This window comes from Bacillus rossius, chromosome 5, assembly GCF_032445375.1.
Source record: "Bacillus rossius redtenbacheri isolate Brsri chromosome 5, Brsri_v3, whole genome shotgun sequence".
Lineage (NCBI taxonomy): Eukaryota > Metazoa > Arthropoda > Insecta > Phasmatodea > Bacillidae > Bacillus > Bacillus rossius.
The window spans coordinates 11,627,747-11,653,534 of NC_086333.1; the positions used below are offsets into that span (position 1 = coordinate 11,627,747).

A 25,788-nucleotide genomic window follows, 5' to 3' on the forward strand; every position below is an offset into this window, starting at 1 on the left:
AACACAATGATTGCAACACAACCACTGTAACAAAATGAATGCAACATAACTACTGCCATATGACTGTAGTAAAACCACTACAATACAACTGCAGCAAAACCACTGCAAAAAGCTGCATTAATACCACTGCAATACAACTACAGCTAAACAATTTCAACACAACTGCAACAAAACCACTGTAATTCAACTGAAGCAAAACCAATGAAATAAACTGCCATAAAAACATTGCAAAACAACTCCAATAAACTACAGTAAAACCACTCCTATACTACGCAGCAAAACCATTGCAATACAAAACCAGCAACACCAGAGTTTTAAGTTTTGATTTCTAGTCTGGTTGCAAATTTTCTCTAGTCGGAAATTACCTTCCTGGATTCAAGATTGTATTGTTGTGCTGCAATGTAGTATGTACCTTTCTTTCTGGAGAAAATAACTGCTAATGATGTTGAAAGGACTATTTCAAGACCAAGTTTGAAACCCCTATGATAAGTTTCTGGATATGAATGTTTCCATTTGGTTTGCCTAGATAATGTCGACTGCTATTTTCACGCAGCAAAGTGATGGCATCTTGCACAGCACCAACTGGTAGGTGGGCTTCAAGGTATTTTAGTACTTTTATTCAAAGCAATATATATACACACACAATTGTAACAAATTTTTTACTTGTATTCCTACATACTATTTGACATTAAATGAATGATAATTTATATCTATTATACAGAAATATTAATTATTTTAAATATATATTTTTTTTATTTAAACATAAAACATCCAGATTGCATTAACTCTATATGATTAATATTCTGGAGTAAAGTTGAACAAATCAATAAAAACAGTCCTTAAGTTCAAGTATCGGGGTTTTCGATTAAGTTGCAACTTTAGTAATATCTACAAAAGAAATCCAAGTTTTAACAGTACAGCAGCTAAACCATCATTAGGGCTTGAGTTCTAAGTCAAAGGAACTTCTAGTTTAGTGTTCAGTACTAGAATTATTATAAGTGTCAGTTATGCCCATTTCTAAATCGAAATGTCCAGCAATGAATAATGAAATTTCGGTATTCGTTAATTTCTTTGATTTAAATCAATTATTTATGTAACATTCAAGTTAAACACTTCAATTCTCTTAAATAGTTTGCAACACTTTGCAATTATAATCATATGCAGAAACTTACTGCAATAACACTTCCTTTATGATTATTATTATAATAAAAATCTTTTTCAAAATGAAAATCCCTTATAGAAGAAATATTTTTCTCTGTATGAATATCAAATATTCTTTTACTTTCATACTGCAACTCAATTACACACGACAGGGTTCAATGCAGGGGGGGGGGGGGGGGGGGGGACACTCCATAGGGCATGGCAATCACATTTTTCTAGTTGCTATAAAGTTTTATCCAACATCTGAGCACGAAAATTATAATCAAAATACCACGTTGATTAAATAATTATTACATTTGTTTTAACATTTTATCAAATTTATGGCATAAATTGGTACTATTGAAATGAAAATAAAATATTTACTTACTTAAAAGAAAATGAACAAGTTTTCGTTGGCATGTTGAACCACTTGTTCATCCAACAACACCATAATTAATGGCATCGGCATTGAATTAAGCAATATTAGGTTTAATAAAAAATTTCTAAGGAAATTTTGTTTCAATCTTGTTGAAATAGTAATCCCTTTAAATATTATCAATGATTTCATGAACTACTTTATAAATCACTGTTATGAAACATGCCTGATTCGGCTACATGTTGTGTTAACTACTGCTACAACAAGAGAAGAGATTATATTAATAATTTACTTTACTTTAAGTTTCCGCTTGACGAAACTAGGTATGTGTAAAATATTAAAACGAAACCAAATAAAAGTTTTCTATAATTAAAATAGTGATGAGCAATGAAATAACCTAACTAAAAATAACGTTGGGGACTATTCTAGAATATAATAGAATTAATCCTCTGCTTTATTCAATTTTACGATACCACTGGTATTGCAAAATAGAATTTACCTATATTTGCCCTGAAAGCAGTGTTTTAATATTCATACTGGGTTATGAGAAATCATCATTAATAGATTACATAACAATACTTTTGCATTGATGCGGCCATTACAATTTTTTTACTTTCCCGTGTGAGTGTCTGTGCAAGTATTTATTATTTCGAGAAATGAAGTTAAATTGTGAAAATGGTCGTTTTTGTTAGATTAACTACATTACAAATACTATAAAATCATATGAACGGTTGGTTAGGTCAGGATAGCTACGTATTAAACTGGTAAAATTCCCAAGCAACCATGTATGTTACTGGCAACTCTGCTACCCACAAAATTGAGAAAAAAAATCTTTTTATAATTGAAGAGTAATGAGAAAAAAAAATTTGTTTAAGTAATTACCATATTTTATAAAAAGATGACACGTTTTACATGTACCATAAATACTAACAAATATTTTAACTTCTCCCAATGAATACACAGCTGCAATGGCCATTCAACTTCAACACAACTCCCTCTAATTATTTTCTACAGAGCTTTAATACAATATAGACCCTGGACTCTTTGAAATGAGGGCAGGCTTTAACCTCACCCCTCAGTCACATTTTTCTATTTCGATGGGACAAGTTAAAAATTACAAGGAGACTTTCATTCTTGAAAAAATTAGTATGATTCAGAATTACTGTTGCTAACCTAACCAACCAACCTTACACTGTAGTTATAATATACATTAATTTCCGTTATTGGTCTTTGTCATCTTTTTGTTTTCATTTCAGGTGCAAAGAGTGGGTACGTAAGATAGGATGTGAAGACCTAGTGCATGTGCCCATAGAAAAATTGCATTCTATACGGTTTGTTTGCCAGGCACATTTTATTGCAACTGATTTCGGAAAGAGTAGGAAAAGACTTACTAAAACTGCTATTCCATCTGTGTTTGACAGTAGGATTATTCCTCTAGATAATGATTGTTTGAAAAATTTCCCTGCACACATTCATGTGACTCACTCAGCTGAAAGAAATGCACAAAACAAAGGTTAGTAATGCTCAAGAATGAATTTCATATGGTATGTAGTGTATACATGTCAATATTCTGTAACATACATTGTTGTTCACGCAGGAGAACAACAACCTGGTCAGGCCCTTTCACGGAATGCTGAACCTGTGTGTCAGGCTGTGGTTCATGTGAGTAACACAACTGAAAGAAATGTGCACAAAAGCAGTAAGTAATGCAGAGTATTGAACTTTGCTAGATAAGTACTAGTACTTTATATTTTTGGCACTCACACAATAAATTGTAACAAACAATTAAAAATTTAATGACAATAAAGTATTTAGGTTTAAAGATAATTTACTGGATAAACTTAAGAACCTGACGTTAGGCTAAATAATCCCCCAAAGTAGTTTTTTTGGTAGTTCATGTATTTTATTTGAGATACCAGTCATCAGAAGTTTTAGTATTCAACATCAAAATTGTAAGATGTTTTTCAACTTTTTTTCATGTATGTTGTGTTGAAGACCAAACTGGCGCGGCCCCTTCCGAGCCCAAATTTTATTTTTAATTTATTTTTATAAGAAAAATTTATGATCAACTTAAAACTTAATTAATGTGCTAAACTTTATTCTTCAAGAGTTATTTGAAACTATTAAATAACGTATTTGATACCATACATTTGTAAATATTGCAAGCCTATCTCCGACTTATTAAGAAGGGGGCCACTGAGCCCCTCCCTATAAGTCTTCCTGGAGCCGCCTCCGAGACCAAAGCTAGCTGGTGAGGTCTGGACTTAATTAAATTTGAAAAGTTGGTAAAGATAACATATTTTTGAATAAATTTATATGTTTTAAGAAATATTTTTTTAACCACAAGTTTTTATTATAAATGAGAATTTTCAATCAATATGTTCTACAAATGGTAACTATAATCAATATCTAGGCCTACAACCTTACTGAAAATAAATATGTTAATATATTTCTGCTTGGATGTATTATATGTATATTTGGCTGTAAAAATTTGTTATTTTTATAAAGATCTTGAGAGCTACACTTCACCAGAAGAAAGCTGTTCCAAATTAATCAAAACTGTTCTAGGATATGAAGGTAAGAGTTCAGGATGTTAGCAATAATGTTAACCAACTTAAATGTATAGACAACATAGGCGTACCCAGGGGGGGGTGTTTTGGGGGTTCAAACCCCCCCCCCCCCCACCCCCGAAATGAGGCAAGAAAATTATGAACACTCATGTCATTCGAGCTCAATTTCTAAAAACAGAGCAATGAGAGAAATAACATCACCAAGCAGCCCATTTGGTAAGTAAACGTAAATAAATTTGAATTGCAGTGGTTGGTTCTTGATAGGTCAGTCTAAATTCTCAAATCGCGGTGATTGGTCTATGGAATAAACAGTTCAACTCTACTTTGATTATGTTTTAGATTTGCTTAGTAGAATTGGGCATTGAGTAACAGTAGTGATTGCGACCTAATTTCATACAAAACTCTATAAAAGTATTAAAAACGTGGGGGGGGGGGGGGGGGGAGATTGGACTTTTTTGGTCATTTTGTCAAGTCAGGTACTTTCATTTAAATACTGTACATCTGTACGTATAACAAGAAGAAAAAAGTTTGATGTCGCAAGGTGCGTAATTTTAAACGACTGTTACAAACATTGAATAGCTGAAATGTAAATTTCTCGCCTCAGATGAAAGGGACCTCGTTGAGTGCAACGTGGTGTGAAGTTATGTTTGAGTCAGTAGCTTAATGGCCTCAACTCAATGTGTAGGTGTTTTTAGCGAATATTGTTATAGAACAATATATTTTAATATATATATGTAATATACTAACTGCCCGACCCAGCTTCGCACGGTTATACTAATGGGGAAAAAATGAGACTAAATATCCCATTTACAGTAATAATAAATGAAATCAAATGCAATTAATTTCAACAAAAATTTATTACAATGCTTTGTAATGTACCGGAGAGAAAATGAGTAGCACCGATGGTTTCCCGATACGTACAACTGATGTACCTGTACTTCGCCACGGCAGTCTACAGGCAGAACACTTGCGCCGCTCATTATACATGCCCCTCCTTGTGGGTACGCCACTGCCGCACCTCGAATGGAAAAAAAATCAGGGCATGTGTCGTTTTGCCTAAAGGCGTTTTGCCTAATTTTAGGCAAAACGCCATTTAGGCAAAACGGCGTTAGGCAAAACGCCGTTGGCCAAATAGGAGTTAGGCAAAACGCCGTTAGGCAAATATACGTTAGGCAAATCGCCGTTAGGCAAACCGCTGATAGGCAAAACGCCGTTAGGTAAGGTTAGCTTAGGTTAGGTTAGCTTAGGTTAGCTTAAGTTAGCTTAGGTTAGGTTAGCTTAAGTTAGGTTAGGTTAGGCTAGGTTAGGTTAGGTTAGGTTATGTTAGGTAAGGTTAGGCAAAACTCTGTTAGGCAAATCGCCATTAGCAAAATTGCGTTAGGCAATTCGCCGTTACGCAAAATGAGGTTTTGTTATCATATTAACATTTTAGGCAAAACGCCGTTAGGTAAATCGTTGTTAGGCAAAACGCCGTTAGGTAAATCGTTGTTAGGCAAAACGCCATTAGGCAAATCGGAGTTAGGCAAAACGCCGTTAGGCATAACGCCGTTAGGCAAATCGCCGTCAGGCAGAACTCCGTTAGGGAAAACACCGTTAGGCAAATCGCCGTTAGGCAAATTGCCGTTAGGCAAAATGCCATTAGGCAAATCGCCGTTAGGCAAAACGCCTTTAGGCGAAATGACTTTAGGCAAATCGCCGTAACGAATTCATGTTTAGGCAAACCGCCGTTAGGCAAATCACCTGTTACTCAAAAATCAAAGCAATGCTCGTTGCCATGGAGACGCAGAAGGCATAAACAATGCACAATCCTGCTGTCCCACTGTTGCCCGGGCTTAACCACCCTTGGGAGTTGATTTTCGGAAAACGTCATCCTGCATAACATGAGGAACATTACTGTCAAGTTAAAATCTGTAGGATATAAAATTGAAAAAAGGGAAATTTTTGATATTTAAAGTCCCCGTAAAATTTCAAAGGTGATGAGGACTGCACTAATAGTGAATTAGTTGTTGCCATAGAAACAAATGAAGCATCAACAAAGCAACAGCCATTTCCATGGTGATTTTCTACCAAAAACTGGAATTTTGATATTTTACACCCCCAAAACTCCCTTTGGGAGCTGATTTTCAGAAAATCATATCTTAGTGAGCATCTACATACATCACAAAATGAGTAACTATGCTAAGTTTCAATCGGTTGAAAGATTTCAAGTCAATCGTAATGAGTCAGTCAGTGGTATTTCGCAGAAATATATTTTTAAATTTAAATAATTTTACATTAAATAATAATTAAATCTATACAGAAATATGCCTTGAATTGAAAAAAAATCGATCTAAGCGATGCCCGTTGCCATGAAGACGCAGAAGGCATAAACAATGAAAAATCCCGTTGTCATGGAGATGGAGTACCCACTGTTGCCAGTGCTGAAACACCCTTGGGAGCCGATTTCCAGACAACGCTGTCATTAATCGAAATAAAATGACGCCTATATATTAAGTTGGACAAAGTTACAAATATTTGTGCGAAATTTCATTAAAATCAATGCAGTAGTTTCGGAAATTAACTCGGACAAACATCGTGACACGAGATTTTTATATATAAAGATTTAATTCTGTTTTGCTACACTTGAATTGTAAAGCCTGAATTACAACAGCCCGTCGCATCCGTCCATCAGCCGCCAAGCGATATACAACTTCACTTCACTTCACTTCACTTCACTTCACTTCACTTCACTGCTTGGATTTTGGACTTGAGCGGTATCCGTTTAGCCAGAAATATCAATTTAATTATTCTTTTTCATCATCTTTTATCGCAAGTGTATATTTTGAATAAGTCTCAGTTTTACTCCCATGCCTTACCCGGGACTCGAACCCAGAACCTCTCCCACTATAAGCCGGTGTGCATCCGACTACGCTACGGAGGTCGGCTGGCGATTTACAACACTCCGCTCGTCCGTCATAATATTTCTCCACGTCAATGCTGACAACTGTTGAGAAAACTTAACAATTTGGGGGAAAAAATGATCATATGTAATTATATTACTTAAACAATTATGTAAAGTAAGTAGGTGCTTGAAACTCATTAAACTCGGAGTGTTTTTTTTTTTCGGTATGTATTTTCACATTTCCAGAGTTACCATACGTAATTATAATACTTCCATGACTTAGACCATTTTTGATTCAAAAAAGAGCTTTCGAAATGTGTCTAAACGTAAGCTAAGAAATTATTTTGGAATCAGCTAAACAGTTAAACAAAATTTAATACATTTTAATATAATATTTTATATGCAAACACCTAGAAGACATAAGGAGGTTATAGTTTCATCCGTTCACCCATCAAAAGTATAAAGTTACCCAGCTTTAGACGGACGAGTGGATGACATTTTTCAGTCCATCTTATTGGGTGCAGGTCACATAATTGACACAGATGACGGATGGACGGGCTATTTTAATTCCGGCCTTAGTTGCTAACACCCTTACAATCAAATTATACAGCAATTATTCTATTGTCATGCCGTCAACTTATTAGGAATAAGTTTGTAAAGTGTGTACGTAAATTCGTTAAGCTAACTAATTATGTGTGTGTGTGTGTGTGTGTGTGTGTGTGTGTGTGTGTGTGTATATATATATAAAACATATATATATAAAACATATATATATATAACATATATATCTTTTTGGGGTTTTTCGTAGGTATTTTAATATTGTAATGTGAATTTACTTAAGTTAATTGAAAGAAAAATTACGTACAAATTACATATCAACAATAGCCCATGTGAAAAAATGAAATGCGAGACTATTCTATTTATTTACTCAAGAAATAATTAATTTTTGGTGTTTATGCAGTTTTTCCTAAAAATCTGGAAGAACACCCCCCGAAAAAAATTCCTGGGTACGCCTATGATAGACAATGTGTTGATATTTAATGTTCTCATGAAACATTTATGATGATTTTAATTTACATACAATTTTTAATTATACTTGCTATCAATAATTGTCTGACCTTAACAAAGGATAAAATGTTTTAGCAATTTCTGAAACATGCTTGAATGTGACATGATAACTGTTGCTAAAATGTCACTCTTTTACAGGCTACAAAACCCACAGGAAATTAAAGTTATTTCCTGGGAATTAAAAAAATAATTTACATGAGTCACAGTAAGCTTACCTACAGTTAGTGGCAGCCCACAAATTTACTTGTTACAGGCCTTGGCAATTTACTAAACTGAAAGGGTTTATTGAGTGAGATAGCCAGTAACTGCCAATAGGTTTGTGGGGGTTTTTTTAATCCTAAAATGATAGCCCAAAATGTGTTTTTAGATGTTTTCAAGGCATGTTGATGAACATAATCATTAAGTGAAAATTTTAAATAATTAAATAACACTGTCTTATACTCTGTATCAAGAAGAATGTGTGCTTAAAATCCCATTTGCACAGGTAATTAAAAAGTTAAAATGTAATTTTTTTTTTGCTACTAGCACAAGGCCTCATGGGACTCCCATTAGCTCTTAATATCATATATTGCATTATATTATTACATTGCATTTACAACAAGAAACCAATAACATTGAAACACACACACACACACACATATATATATATATATATATTTAAATAAATTGAGTTTTACATTTTGCCATAATTTCTGGTCTGTAATTGAGTTGACGGATAACCGATTCTATGTTACAATTATAAGTGTGCACTTAACATATTAAACTGAACTGATTAACATTTTCCTCTTAGTTTGTCATCTAATTTTAAGAGATTATTTGTGAATACTACTGTATTTTAAAAGATTATTTGTGAATACTGCTATGAACAAGCTCATTTCCTGGCAGGCTTCAAGAGATACTCAGCATAGTATTTTTTACGTAAATACAATACAAAACTTTAAAGGTGTGTATTGAAATTTGTTGCAGATCTTGCTATCCCTTTGGAGCTGAAAACATCAAACAGTACGCCAAGGTTGAATATTTGTACTGAAAGAAATGACGATGTTCATCTTGTTCTACAGAGGAATGTCAGACGTAGCAGAAGTAATAATTATTCCTATAGTATTGGTTTTGTTAACTTAACTTTGTTTGTAAAGTAGTTTTGATCCCTATGTTGTTCTTGTTGATACAGTTAAAACTCTCTTAAAACGTTCCCGCATAATATTTTTTCCTGCCATTATGTTTTAAAATTATTCCCTTCATCACTACCATATATCTCTATGTTAATTCTTCCTGTTTAAAATGTATGCATTTATAGATGCTTCTTGCATATAATGTTCAGCCTTTGTGGAGAAAAAATTAAATAATGTTTATCCATTATGATAAATTTAGTTTAAAAGTTTTATCATTAAAACTTTACATATTTCCAAACAATAACAAATTTGATAACGGCACATGACCATCAAAACTATTACAAGTTGTATTTTTTCGACCAATAGTCTGCTTGCATTTGTATAGACTTTGTAGGCTGTTCCACATGTAACGGATATCCCTCATTCCAGTCATAACATCTTACTAATACACAGCAAGCCACTAACCTTCTTTATTTTATTTATTTTTGGTAGAAAAAGGTATACAGCGAAAGCTAGTTTTTGCGTTCTCACTATCTACGTTTTCCTGCAATTAACATTATGTATTTACTTTAGGTCCTTTTTACACTGGTTTAAACCACAATGGTTTAAACCAGCGTTCAAACCTTGATTAAATAATGTGGTTAAAAAAAATTGTTTCAAATAATATATTTTCAAATAGAATATCTTAATAAGTTTTAATGAAAGGTCTGATTCCACTCTAATAACAACAATGGCGTAGGTACTCTTTAATGTTTCTTTTGATTTACAAGAACAAAAAAAATTATATACTAATCTTGCTTATCAAATTAAAATCAGTTCAAATAATTCAGTTTGCTGATATCATTTTATAGTTTTTCTAGTACACCAACAAAATGAGAACAGACAAGTGTCTTTTTTGAGTTAATTTGGTATGTCAATTGAGTGAAATCTTTTTTTTATGTAGCAACTGAATTATGTCTTTCTTAAGAGGTTTTCCCTGTTAATATGTTTTTAGCATACAGCCCCTTGAAAAACATCTTAACAGGGTTTTACTGTATTAGCCTTGTAATTGTTGCTGATATGGCAAGTAAAATGTACGTTACCTGAGAAAATGTAAGAAATATTTTTACTAATATATACTATGTTAAAAATACCAAATTTTTTTATTTATTTTTTTGTTTTACTTAACACTGCAATAATTTATTTGGTTATTTCATTGCATCCATGAGATCTTTTTTGTGTGTAGGCCACTGAATTAATCAAATATATTGGTTAAATCATTTTATTTTTTATTGTTAGTGGCTCTCTAACAGTGCCTCAACAGCTGTATTGCTAAGAAATTATAGAATATTTGTTCATGTTATACAGCACAGCTGTAGAAATTTCCCTTGACTGGAGAGCCTATGTTCTTTTCAGAATACAGAATTAATTGAAATAGAATATTAAACATAATTACTAATAATATATATATATATATATCCTTTTTTTTAAGGTGCCACAAGACTCTCCGAGAAAAAGAAAATAATGAAAGAACTGGGGCTGGAAACCACTGTCATCACACCAATGAAAAGGAAACTGTTGTTGGAATGTGTGAAAAACAAGGACCTTTTAAAAACGTTTGAAAGTTTGTAGAAATGCAGAAATTCATTGAAGAAACTGTCAAAGTTGAAGAGTGTTGGTGTTTTGATTGAAGCTGTAGAATCCAAGCATCTCAGAGGAATACTCTTAGGGAATCTTAAAAACAAGAAGAAAAAACCTAAAGGATATCGATGGAGACTGAAGGATAAGTTTCGTGCCCTTGTAATTTACAAGAGTAGTCACAGAGCCTACAATTATTTGAGACATTTGTTTTTGCTACCATCAAGCAAATGTCTTAAGAGAATATTGCAGCAGATTGCACTTAAGCCTCGGATAAACACTCAGATGATTGAACACTTGAAATTGGTTTTGAAGATGAAAAAAATTCACAGAAACTGTATCCTGATGTGGGATGAAATAGCACTCCAGGAGCGGTTGATCTACAACGACAGTACTGGCATTGTGGAAGGGTTTGTAGATTTTGGTTCACTTTGACGAACAGAGGCCATGGCTGATCATGCGTTGGTCTTCATGGTTCAAGGTTTAGGTCGTCGTTATAAACAGCCAATAGCCTTTTACTTCAGGAAAGGCACAACACCTACAGTTACCTTGCAATGCATTATTGTAGATGTAATCAAAGCATTGCAGTGTGCTGGTTTAAATGTTTTGGCCTGTGTATGTAATCAGGGACCAACAAATTGTGGGGCTATTGATACCCTCGTGAAGCAGACTAGATCTGATAGACCTGGAAGTTTTTTGGAGTTGATGGCAACCAAATCTACACTTTGTTTGATATTTGTCATATTTTCAAGTCGTTCAGGAATAACTTTATTGACAACAATTTGTTTTGGAATGGAAAACTTGCACGGTGGAGTGTTTTGAAGAAATTTTTTGAGCTGGACCAGAATTTTTTTCGCATGCATTGTTTGACTAAAATCCACATAAACCCTAAGGGAAGATCAAAAATGAAGGTTAAGATTGCAGCTCAGACTTTCAGTAAAACCACTGCTGCTGCTCTCAGAACTGTAGCCTATTGTTCTGCCAATGAAGTCATTGATGGTGCTGCTGAAACTGCTGAGGTTATTGATGATCTGGATCTTTTGTTTGATGCATGCAATGGACCTTCAACAACTGACAGGAAAAAGCCAAGAAGAAGAAATGTATCTGCTAACAGTCACCATATTGAATTATGGGGAGAAATTAAAAAAAAATAATTCTGGAATGAAGTTTACACGCACAGATGGCACAAATGTAAACACACGCTGTGTAGCAGGCTTCTTGACAACACTTACATTATTACAGTGCTAATGGCGACATCATGAAAAAGAAAATTTTCAGGTTTGAAATTTACGGCAAACAAACCAAGACCCACTTGTAAATCTTTTTTCCCTCATTTGACAACACGGTGTTACAAACCAGAATCCTTTATGTACAAATTTTATCGCTGCCCTGAAAAGTTGTCTTGTCACAAAACTATCTTCTCATCATAGCTCTGGAGCCAACTGTGAAAAAGATGACGGAAAACTTCTTGATGATTTGACACATTTGCTTCAATCTGAGAAAGAAATGGCCACACTGCCCAATACAGATGTACCTGATGTCATACTGAATAATGAATTGGAAATGTCATCTTCTGCGGAAGCTAAGTTGCTTCACATTCCTGACAATTTCACTATTGGTAATTTTGAAACTGAAGGTCCATCCAGTGTTGAGGTACAATCGCTTACCTATGTAACTGGCTACATTGGTAAGAAAATACTGAAAACAATGGATTGTGTTGTCTGCAGCAAGTACCTAACAAGAGATGTTGAAAACACAGATAGTGAAGTGTATCGGTTTGTCACGGAAAAGGATTGGAACAAGGGACTTCTAATATACTCTTCTCAAGAACTTCTGCAATCCATGGTAAATGCAAGTGTACTTTTTAACACCACAATAAAAATGGACCTGCACTGTGTCAACATCAAGAATATTACCAAAACTTCATTGATAATGGGTGATACCACATGGTTCAAATGTGAAGATCACATGAAAGAGGTATTTTCTTTACTACGTATTTGACATTTTAACTCATTTTCTCATTTCCACAGAGTGCAAACGGAGAAATAAAGCTGCGAAATTAAGTGATGTGAGTGTTGCAAATGCCAAACAAATTGCAAAATTTTGCGGTAGATAAATCAGTATTCCAAATCTTTTATGGATTGAATTTGAAGGTAAAGGAATATTTTTTTGCTCTTGATTTGAAAGTATCATAAAGCTCTCAACATTGTTTTTTGTGGAATTTTGTATCATGTTTTTAAAATTAAACTTTGTATGGAAATCTTCATAAAACCTAGTCCTTTATTTTTTCTGTTAAATCATTATAAATAAATGTACTTAATGTAATTTATCTCTTGCCTTAATTTTTTTTTTTTAAGTTCTTGCACACGTTTGATTTTTAGTGGCATGCATACTGCTTGAATAATCTGAGTAACTGTGTTTGTTAAAAGTTTAGTAAATATTTTACCACCATAAGTTAAATTGTTAAATTGCTATATTGCCCCAAAACCAAATGTGGCTAATTAAGGATTACACAATACTGCTAGTCCTTGTCAACCAAATAAGGTAACATTTGCTAATGTGTTACTTTAAAGAGTACAATGATATTCATTGAATCTATGCCCGAAGAGATTTTGTTTTCATGCCCTACAGAATTTCCTCTTTTTAGGTAGTGTGTAGTCGCACATTGAGGACAAGCACACAAGAGAATAATACTTAGGTACTGTTCTAAATGTCAATGAGTCTCAAATTATGCTCAAACTTGCTGCTTATATACTTTATTTTGTTTAAATGTTTTGTATGTATTTTATTTTTAGGTCGAGAGGGAAGTGTAGGTAAAAATTTTATGTTGTGTATCCAAGTCTATCCCTTAATACTAATGGCATGATCCTGAATACATTGATCCTGTGGTAATGATGCTTGCTGTTTTATTTAGTATATCGAAAGATCCTGAATATAACAAAAATTTGGATGTAACAATGAATTATGATCATATTATTAGATAAAAAAAATCCTGAAAAAACTTTGTATTACTTAGTAACATGGTTTGTATTATAATATCATTGTTATGTCCAGATCTTTCGAAGTACTGAATTAAAACAGCAAGCATCATGTGCCACCGGATAAATCATACATGATCATGCCAACTGGATCAAGGGATAAACTTGGATACGTGATACGGAACAATTACCGAGGAGAGGGTTGCGATAAAATGAAGTGTCTTTTAAATTTTGATGTTGGAATGAAGGTTTTTTTTCCCCTTAACAATTGCTACACACCTGTCTTCAAGAAGTGAAGATAGGAGAAAGATTTGTACTTTCACCTAATCCATAAAGAATTAGATGCCATTGGTAACAGCTTCATTTCAGTTTTTGTGGAAAAATTGTACATACATGTTAGGCTGTTAAATTTGCCAGAAATACACATTGCCTGTGTTAATGATTAAATACTTCTGCACGTTTTTTTATGCATTAGTTTTGTTTGCGATTTGTAATGCAATTTGGTAGGTACCTACGAAAATCCTAACCTTAACTTCAATCAACATGATTCTACTAGAACAGAAATTATTTCTTAGACATAAAAAAAAGGCAGCAATTTATTATAATCCGAAAATATGTTACATGTTATGCATTTTTACAAATGTCATGCTACGTAAACAAAAACATTTTAAACCGAAATGAGGTTAAGGCAAACACTGTCCCGAGAAATTTACTTATTGTTTTAAAAATATTGCTCTCCTAAATCATTATATGTTAAGTTTACCAATATTTAATTAAATGATTTGCCTTTTTTATAAGGAAAAAAAATAAAATCAATATTTATAAATATTAATGCATGCACGAAACAAGTCACAAGCTTGCCAACATTCAGTTGAAGCTGCAAATTTCCCTACTATTCAAATTAGTGTTTAAGCATATTAACTGCAAATTGTACTTTCTAGGATCAATGTGGTATTTAAATTAAAATTTACTTATAAATTGAAATGCAAGTCTTACTCCAGAAGGTACTTTATCTCGGTTTTAAGCCATTGCAACTTTGTTTTAATGTTTGTCAAGTTTGCGTTTTTGTATAGCAACTAGGGCATTTCTGAATAAAAAAAGTGTTGAACTACAATAGCATTGAGTGTCCTCTCTGTACTAGTACTTTATTTACTTTATGGTTTAATGAATTATTAACAATGTTTCTTCAAAAACATAGAGGACACTATCTTGTATTATAAACGTGAATAACATTGTCTTTCCCGTTGCATAGAGTACAATACATGTATAAACTTCTTACGTATTTCAACCACGAATACCTAACACTAAAAACATACCAACATAAATAAAATGATGATACATATAAAGTAAACAATGGAAATCATATGTAACGCAGTAGTGGTACACTATACAGTAAACCATCAGTTTACGAGAGGAAACCATTCTCGAGTAGATTTTGTAAATTGTTTTCCTAAGTCAAGCTAGTGCCTATATTCAACCGATACCAGGTTGGTTGAATAAAAGAAATGTTAACATATTTGTATGTAAAAAAAAAATAGGTCAATTTTGTTAACAGTAGCACTAAAGTATTGTACCATACATCTATTATAAACTTAAAAATAAAAACAATGTAAACATATTAAGAAAAGAGCAACTAAAGGATCGATATCTGGGGTAGCTTCCTGAAGTGTGGGGCATCAAAACCATGCGTGCCAGTGAGCATAGTTACCTTTCATTCAATTATGACAAATAATATTACATTATACTGCAATGGCACTTGGGTCACTTTTGCATCCCTAGGCAAAGTTATAAAAATAAAAAATTAAATACATCAAAGGTGATACCCAGGCATTACTGAGCTACCTTACAAATAAACACAAATTACAGTCTTCATCAATTTTATTTAAAAAGGAAATACTGACAGTCTACCACCATTCAATGTTCAACAACCTAAGTCACATTTAATTAATAATAAATTAGAGACCATGATACAGGTTCATCTCCAGTTGAAGTAAACATTAATTGGTGAAACCAAATTCCTATTCGGCTTAGTTAATCAATGCCAGAAAGTGCAGCCCATTTCGTGGCACCAAGGAACAGCCATTGCTCTTAAATGGTTTACCTCGTGCCTTCATTAGTACAATTTCGGGCACATTTAAGTTTTTTCTTTATTTTGTTTAATCAAAGTTCTTAACCAAGAGTTTACTAAATCCCTCTTTACAGTTTCTGTCATTTAGTTTTCCTTACTGCTGTTTGGTTTTACTTCATTTAACTGGCCTGAGTGGCACAGTTCGTCTACTACCTCCATGGATCTGTAGGACTTTGTGTTCAGATGCTTGCGTTAGCAGCGGGGACCGATAACTTACGCCTTATCACATTTCTGGGTGCAACAACCGCACCAGATCTGCATGCAATCACGTAGCATGGCTTATGTGTGTCTACGCTTAAAGTAGAATACTGCACAATAGGGCAGCTGCAACTTGAGATGGCCTAGCTCGTCTCACTAGCAGATATCAGCTCTCACCATACGTGTTCTCGTACATTAGTGCAAGCCTAGCCAGTTTTTCTCTACCTCCTCCCCACTTCATACTCCTCTCGTGGCTTCTATAGCTCTCTCCCACTATTGCAAGCATTAAGCAGGCAGGTTCAATACAGAACAAGGATTGTCAGGAAGAAGATTTGGTTAGGGCAGAAAGTTCCAATCATCGGAAGCTTGGACCTAACCATCCTCATTGGTGTTCGTGCACGTCTGGATTGGCGCATGCATCCCTGGTGGTGAGCGACTTCATTCGTCACCCTATGGCTACCAGTCAGCATGTGTACTTAAAACTACGGAAAGGAAAATGGTGTTGATGGAATATTATTGTAAATTAAATTACGTTAATTAATCACTAACTGGCCCATCAGGTCTCACTTCAGAAGGAATAAAGTGACAGGTCACCTTGCAGAGGTCAGGTCCGCTGCCTTAAAACTTCGCGCTTCACCGCGGGCGTCGGCACATCCTTCCCCCTCCTCCTTCCCCCTCTTAGTGTTGTGTTTTGTTTCTCCTCGGGGTTGGCGCATGCGCGCTGTGCCGCGCCGACTCCATATAAGCAGCCGTCAGGGTTTTATTCCTTCTCTCTTTTTGGTAATCATGAGCATGTAGTCTTCAAGTAGAGTTTTAACAACGTGTGAGAGCGACCTCGGGGGGAAAGCTATGTAAGTGTTATTTCTCGTGAGTGAGGCGGTGGCCCTTGCCTTCATGTAATCCGCGTACTTTAACTTTTTGCTATTTAGTATAAATTATCTTTCGGCTGCCACCTTGGAAAAATTTGTGTTTGGATTTAAATTTCTGTGGTTTAAGTTCTCTTAATTGGTTTCTCAGAGCTATTCTCCCCCGAGAAGTCAATATTATTATTCATTATGATGATGTTATTAATCGCGTGTAATAGCTTTTTTGATTCATGTATTTTTGCTACACGTTAAATTATTATACTGTATCTGTGGCGTAAGCCTTGTTAGGTAATTGAGCTGGTTGACACGACGGCCCTTTTGATGGTTCGTACAGGGATTATGCTCCCGTTATGCGGGCGATACTTGCATTAGAAAAGTTCATGGCCATGATATGATAATTGTAATGCTCGTCTACATTAGGCGTACTTGTTCGTGTATGTCCCTTCAGGATATCATTGCTTGAGGCAATTGTATTTCGCTAAATTGTACTTGGTATTTCACGTAACGTGCGTGTGCGTGCGTTTGCGTGCGCGTGTGCGTGCGTGCATGCATGCGTGCGCGTGTGCGTGCGTGCATGCATGCGTGCGCGCATCTTATCTATAGAAATGATACAAAAGCTTTACTCACAATGAAAGAAAGAGGTGGTGATGTTCAAAAAGCAGTGACTGACTTGAGTTCAGCCAATACATAACTATGACTACCCTGTAAATTAAGCTGTTTCGTTAAAAATTAAAACATTGCCAACTTATTTCTCACACTTGGTATTTGTTGATTGTTATTTGTTGTAAATGGTACACATTATAAATAACTACGTATATAAATTTAAACTAATGTACTAGTTTTAATTCATTACTAGGGGAGCACGAATGAATGGAGATGCAAATGTTTGTGATTATAAATATTTAATACAGTTTATATGCATAACCACTTAAAATATCTGTAGGTAATTAAAATTCTGGTAATGAATTGTATTGTGGTAATTGTGTTTCATTTATGAATTTAAGCCCTTTGACTGGAAAGTGTTCCCCCATGAAAGGTATCAATATTAAATAATCCTAAGCTGTTCACATAAATAAAGTATGTCATCAAAAAATGTTACACAATGTTAGTAAGAGTGAAATTCAGAAAGCAGTATTTGCACCAATGGCTTAATAAGAAAATGCACAGACATTGGAGAAGTATTTTAACTCCTTGAACTACAAAAAATATTTTCTAAATAAAACTTGACAATTATAGATACTAATGTGATAAGAATTGCATAAAAAAAAAACAATAGCTTACTTCAAACTTGGCTCCTGCAGTTAATAGTTTATCCCCCATTAAAGTCTTCTTCCTTGAGTCCATAATTCTTTTATGATGCTCTGCAGCATAGTGTGTTAAAACAGCAACACTGTGAACACAAATAAAAATTATCACTGAATGCTCTCATAAAGTTTCACATGCAATTTTAAATAACTAAGCCAACCAAACGTATTTGTGTGTGTACATGATGAATTTGTGTGTATGTCAGTATTGTAACAGAGCAGATTTTTTTTTTTTTAAGTGCATCGCCCTGTGTTGTGGAGTTGTTTCGTGCCTCGTGCAGTCCTGGCGCACCCGGGTTTTCCAATTAAGGTTTCTGCTGCATACATAAGACTGCACATAGCTAGTTTTTCTGGGATGGGTGGTACGACATCTGCTCACGGCGTGGCCAATTCATTTCAGCGGAGTTAGCAGAACTGCGCCATGCACACAGTTGGGAACGAGCAGAGCGTATTGCAAGCGACTGTTAGGATTGCTGGCCTTGCAGGTCGTTGGAGTGGGGATAACAGGACACGTGTTTGGCTTCGTTTCGAAATCCTTTCTTTTTTTTTTTGTTCTGCTGACATTTTTATCATGTCGCAATGACTATGTGATTTTGAAAGGTAATAAATTAGACTCCAAGGGAAGGGCCGATTTTTTTTTTCCTTCAAACTTTCCTATCAGGCGGATGCATGTTTCAGCCGTGCTGCAGAGACAAGTCAGGTTAAGTAAGCTATGGCAGCAGTAAAGGTAACTTAGACTTTTAGAGGGCCACGGCCCATTTTCCTGATATGAGAATGCACTGAATTATTTCAGAAAATAAGTGTTTTCAGGGTAGGTTGATCGGCGGATGCTATGTTTAAAATAAATAACATTTTAAATGAATCATTTTAGCATGCATAACAGGGCTCACTGGTTGCCGAGGAAAATAAAACAAATTATGTTTATAGCGAGGTGGTCTAGGTTGGTGGCCATTTGCATGGATTGTATTAATGTTTAACTATAAACATCAAAGGGGTTTATCATTAAATACTGAGGTTTATTTTTTGTATTTTATGGTGTATTTATTTAACTATTTATTTATTATTTATTGTTGTTTTGTTATCGTACAGTTTATTGATTTTATTGTAATACCTGTTTTATACTTTTTTTACTTGTATCTCTTACTTTCAGCGACCACCTACGACCACCATACCCTCCCTGTAGAGAGAGAGACTTTCCAGAGTGGCTAGTTTTAACAATGCTATCCCCCCCACTTGTAATAGCAGTGTTTGTTTTCAGATTCCGTTGGCCCACGGCCCATGCCTTCTTTTTAGTGGCTCCACAATATGTGCATCTGTGTAGGTTTTGCTATTGCACAGGGGATAGTTTCGGGTTAAGTTAGAAATTTTTTTATGCCTAGAGCGCCACCACATGTGTTTTTGGGCATGTGGACCTGGCTACTCCTGCTTCAGGGCCGTGATGTTGCCCGTGTGTAACAAGGCTCGTTAACCCCGCCCGCCACGGGCCCCTTTTTATAATAAAGCACTACGTCCACTCTCAGCGGTGGACACGATAAATATATTACAACAGTAAACTAGTTCTGCTCTTGAAGGCGACTCACACACCTCAGTCTGCTAGACATCGTTGCACGTGGTCATGCTCACAAATGACACAACTTTTCCTATTTCATAACTTTCATTTACGATATATGGCCACTCTGTAACTCCACATCATTTTACACAGTTAAAAGCCGGTGGCACAAATCAGTTTAAGAGTTGGTCCAGGAACCATGTTTTCTGGACAGAATTAAAATTCTTAGTGCATGACAAACATTCAGTAAATAAATAAAAAATAATAATAATTAAGTAAAGCAGTATACTACCCGAGGTAAGCCCTGAAGTTGCATAAAAGTGATTCATAGAATTTAAGCAAACAGATGGCAGTGGATCAGTGATTACAAAGTTGAAGATGACAGGTGAACGGAGCTTACCTCGGGTAGCAGCGGTGACAGGCTGGGCTCCTCTCAGCGCGCCCTAGAGGCAGGTCACCTGCTCATTTCCGACTTATGACCGTTACAATCATTTGGAAAAGCATGCCACCGGGTAAAATAAATACATATAAACTTCACTTACATTTAGCATAATGGCTGCAAACAATAATATTACATTGAAAATTTAAAACAATCTAAAATATTGATTAAAGCCCGCTACGGGACTGTTCGGGTCTCGGAATATTTATTACAATAAAATTAAAAATTACTCGCCTTGAAGTAATCACTCCGTCCACTAAAAAAAAAACACTGGGAAACAAATAAAACAAGTTACATACTATTAATTATTTACTTAATTTATGGGAACGAAGCACTGAGATTACCGCGCACCCTAGCGGTAGCTTGTGGTACGCTGTTCAAACACACTTACTTACACGCACATCCTTTTCGGGCTGGCGAGAGGCACATCGGGCTTAAGGGCAAGCTTCAAGGTCACGGTTGTGAATCATAGTCGCTAGGTAGTGCTTGGGTGCAGTGGAGAGCGAGAGATCGTGGACAGTGATATGACCGAGGCAGAGGATTTGTTGAAGATATTGTTCTGGGGGAAGGGGGGCACCAGCGTGATCACGTGGTCATCCAGTGTTGCCAGCTCTAGCCCACGGAGGAGAGCAGGTGAGTGCCTAGCTAGAGGTTTCAAGGTCAGACAGGCTCAAAGTCATCAGAGTTTCAGCACTGGGAGCCTGGGACGGCCGGACTCTATATTTGGCATTGTATAGAGCAGTAATTGTTTTTAGGAGATGCATTCAGACAATACAATGCTGATAATATAACATTTTGTTTAGCACTAATTCAACAACCAATGACTACTCAAAATGCTTCTCTTTTCTACGTATCTAAATTGATAAGAAGTCAGGTTCATCATACATATGCATTTCTATACATTCCATTAATGTATCTCATGTCACGTTCAAGGATGACGTGCACCTGCATGTCCCATCACACAAGCCCGTCACTCTGGCGTGTTCTTCTCGGTCGTGACGGGTTCACTTTACGAAACAGTAGTTTTTTTTTTTTTTTTTTTTATTTTATGGCCAAACATACTCTCCGAATTTAAAATTTAGATCATTTGAAATATTTCATGTAATATATGCAAATATTTCACTTTAGTGATTAGAAGCTTGAATTATGTTACATATATAATTGATTCAAGTTATAGAGCGTGAATAAATTGGTAATATTAAACAATTGGGCATTAATTGAGAAATGAAATGGTAGCAATAATAACTATACAAATACATATTTCAAGACATATTTTTCAAAAGAAATAAAACACAATATACATGCATAGATTTGCAAGACAGCGACTATGTACTAGAATGTAAAATAAAATGAGAACAAAATACTCACAGATGTATTATTACTTAAGTTTAGAAAAAATTGCCAAGTGCAAGTATAATTGGCACACCAAAGAAATCTATATCGTTCATCGATATTTGTTCTTAGCTTGCAAACTTTTAGACTGTTAGTTATTTGTTAAAAAAATTACTTTATTAGAGAAAAATCTCACATTTGTTACACAAAGAGATATTTTTTGTACTTTTACAAAAGATTCATTTGAATTGTGGAGAAATATTCTGTAAAATACTGAAAGAAAAATATTGTAATTAATACGACACATTGCTATGGTTATTTTTGCATTTATGAAATATGGTTTTAGAATCAATAATGAATAATTATTTTAACGCTTATGAAAATTGACATATAATTTTTAATTATTACTGATGTTTTACTAGCATTTTTTATACCATGGAAAAGTTAAAAGAATATTCAACAATTGTACTTGATTCTTATTTATTATGCTTATTTATATGCACAGTTAATACTGGAAAGCTGTTTAGGGAGCAGATTACAAATAATTTTAACAACTGGGACAACACAAAGCATAAATACGTTCTTTAAATGTTTCATGCAATGGGAAGTTTTGATTAAATGCAATTTTTCTTTTATACACGCCATTGCAGTTTTGCACTGATTTTCAGAATTTTTTCATTACAAACAGTGCAAAACTGTAATGGCATATTTCCAAAAAACTTCATTTAAACAAAGCATAAATGCCCAGTATGTATTATAGTGAAAAATGTTTTTGTATCGACAGTTTCTTTTGTGAGACTATACAAATTACAAATATATGTAATTTTTTATAATTATTTCAGTTCTATTTACAAGAAAAAATATGTTGCAGTGTATTGTCTCCATTTTGCAGTATAAAATTGCCCAATATTTCAGTTATATATTGGCTATAATCACAGTAAAGTTATCCTTAACGAGCTCTAAACTACTTTAAGTGGCCTCCCTGTGCCTTTGAAGGTTTTATGATTTTCATTTTACACGAGCAAGGTTTAAAAGGTTTAAAATATTTCTGCAGAATTACATAATATGTGGAAACTTAATATATTTTCTCTTTTATGAACTATAAGCCTATGCCAGACTGACAAGGCCAGATTAGACAAAACAAAGTTGGGCACCAAAGTTTAAATTATTTGACCTTCTTTTACTTGAAATAAGGTAGGAAATTTAAAAAAAAAAAAAAAAAAAGGTGAATCAAATCACAGCCATTACTATCACTCCGGATAGGCTTATAAGTAGAGATACAGTAATTTCACGAATCTTTTGGTTGTAAGATAGAATGCCAATATTTATACTCTTCCAATTTGTTTATATTTGGACTGCAGTTGTTTAGCTACACTACTCTGCAACCATGAGCTAATTACACCCAGCTAGGAAAGATGTAAGTGAATAAGGTAGTGCCGATTATCAGGGATTAAAAAAAAAAGTTCTCGCTAAGAAATCAGCCAATATTTAGTAAAAAAAGTAAAATAATAATTTACCTTGGAAGTTGCTGGGGTTTAAAAGGAAACAGGTTAATAAAACTTGGTACCTCAGAGGTGACACTAAAGGCCAAACAAAGAAAAAGATAATGCCTCCCTGAAAACACTGTGGAGACTGTGGGTCAGTAACTTTATATTAATAAATAAAAAAATGCAGTTTCGTCTGTAGGCGTGCTTCGATTTATTTTACTTCATGTGTCTGAATTGTTACAAAAATAAACAAACATCATTTAGATAATTGAAGAATTGAATTAGGTGGTTAACTTAATAATAATAATAAGTTAACTTTATAATAGAGTAACTTTATAATAACAATAATCAAAATGAGTAAATTTATGACAGGGTTAAATTTATAATAGGGCCAGCCCGAAAATGATGACACAAGTGCATTAAGACATAATTAATAAATATAGTTTAAAAAACTAAAGAAACATGCTTTTAAAGATTATCAAACTAAAAAGTAAAAAATAATTTTAAAATTTAATTTATGACAATAGTATATAAGCAATACTAGTATAAATGAGAAAAAAGCTTGAGGCGCTTTGTGCCATATTTTTTGTATATTAAGCGCCCCATGCTTTTTTCTCATTTATACTAGTATTGCTTATATACTATTGTCATAAATTAAATTTTAAAATTATTTTTTACTTTTTAGTTTGATAATCTTTAAAAGCATGTTTCTTTAGTTTTTTAAACTATATTTATTTTTAACTTTTTAGTTTGATATTCTTTAAAAGCATGTTTTTTTAGTTTTTTAAACTATATTTATTTTTAACTTTTTAGTTTGATATTCTTTAAAAGCATGTTTTTTTTAGTTTTTTAAACTATATTTATGTATAATTATCATAGGGAAATGAGTTACCGACACTACCTATTACCATCTGAGATAACTATTTGGAGTTGCAACGTCACAAAGAAATGGTAAAGTCTCTCCGAATCATTTACAGTTAGATGTATGGATATAATCTTAGAATTTACCGGAAAAAAAAAAAATGTTTTTTTTTTTCCAGCGTGGCTGGGAGTAGAACCCACGATCGCTGAATCCGAAAGCTGACGTCACAGAAGTCGCGCGCCTTAGACCGCTCGGCTAACGAACGTAATGAAATTGGTGGGACATTTTACAGTGATGAGCCACTCACTCTTAGTCGAAAGAGTTACAGACGGACAGACAAATAAACATACAGGTGAAGCTAATATAAAGCATGTAAAAAAAAAAATAAAAAAAAATAGTTAAGCAAGCTGAAAGGCTAGCACAGAGGAAGGAACAATTGAAACTGGTAAAAGTATGTGCTTTGCAAGAAAAGAAAACTTAGTCGAAAGAGTTACAGACGGACAGACAAACATACAGGTGAAGCTAATATAAAGCATGTAAAAATCAAACGTATTACAATATGTTAGCATATGGGATTTACACACTGGAGCTTTTGTTTGTCACATTAGTAATTCTAAAAATATGGCGGTATTTATATTTCACATATTTGCTCAACTTGCTGACGCCCTAATTCTTGCAGAAATGGCCCGCTGTGGGTGTCATGGAAGAAAAGTAGTTCTGAGTCGTCGTGGAGAATTTGGAAGTTGAAAGTCCGTAGCCTATGGGTCTGGAGTGGTAATTTCTAAGGGTGCCAGGAAGAACATTTGGCCGCAATCTCGGCTCCGGGTCTTGAACCCTGTCTGCGAACAAGCCAAATCCAAATGAATTAGATTTGGTCCGCAGAAGCCGAAAATAGGCACTAATGTCCGCAAATAAAGGGAATTATCAGGGAAGAGAATGGGTTTTAACAACTCACCAAAAAAGGGTGTTGCTCCTTAAAATCAGGAGGTGTCTTGCCGAGGTGCCCACGAAACTTGGCGTGAAACTAGCATGGTGGACACGGAAGCACTCATAATTAAAAAAAAATTAACAAATTATGAACTATAACACTGACTGACTGTTTACAAAAGGTAAATTAATACGATATTTGGGAAAACATCGCTGATAAGGCGACTACATCTTAATGTTAATGTCGGAGGCGAATCTCGCTAAGCTCCGTCAGTCTGAAGTCACGCCAAGAAGTCCCTGGTATGGCACCTGTGTCGCTTAATTAAATTTGGCGCTTTGCTTGAAAGAAGGAGGGGATACTTCGGCTTCAGGGCCAAAAGGTTCCGAAGACGTCCGAGGGAGGGGTCGAGAAATACAGGCTTCGAGAGCTCGAAACTGTTGTCGGTACCCTATCGCAGCGCGATCTACTGTGGAGTGGCCGAAGCAGAAGCAAAGTCAATTCGGACATCTCGAACAAGATTACTTCAAAAGCAAGGGGGCTTATGGAGAAGACTGGTGGAGCGCTTTGGTGGCTTGGAAGAGAACGACAGGAGAACGTTTGTTGTGTGGGTCGCTAGAGGGGGGCCTACCATTTGTCCTAGTGTCCACTTCTCTGAATGACCACTTGTCCGAGCTCCTTTTGTCCGAAGGACCACTTGTCCAAGTGACCACTTGTCAGAGCGGCCAACTCTCCGAGCTTTGAGGGGCGGATGGTGTCTCCCACCCGCTCGACCTTGCTCCGCCCTGCGTCCTCCTTGACGCCCAATCGCAGCACGGCAGATGGGCCGCCAATCAGCAATATCACACTGGGAGGGGCTACCGAAACTAAAACTGCTCGTACAATTACGTACATAAAGCGACTAAGTCGGACAGGCACGGCCCTAGGTACCCAGAGAGTGGACCCTCGGGCTTAGC

General features: G+C 35.0%; 1 protein-coding gene across 8 annotated transcripts in view; it reads right to left on the minus strand.

Moving 5' to 3' along the window:
* LOC134531585 (tRNA (guanine(26)-N(2))-dimethyltransferase) overlaps positions 1-25,788 on the minus strand; it is a 161,593-nt gene that overhangs the window by 93,634 nt on the left and 42,171 nt on the right. For all 8 annotated transcript variants that reach the window (XM_063367301.1, XM_063367303.1, XM_063367302.1 and 5 more), the window contains one exon: positions 18,216-18,324. In XM_063367301.1, coding sequence (XP_063223371.1) covers positions 18,216-18,324 — 109 coding nt within the window. The remainder of the gene's footprint in view (positions 1-18,215; positions 18,325-25,788) is intronic.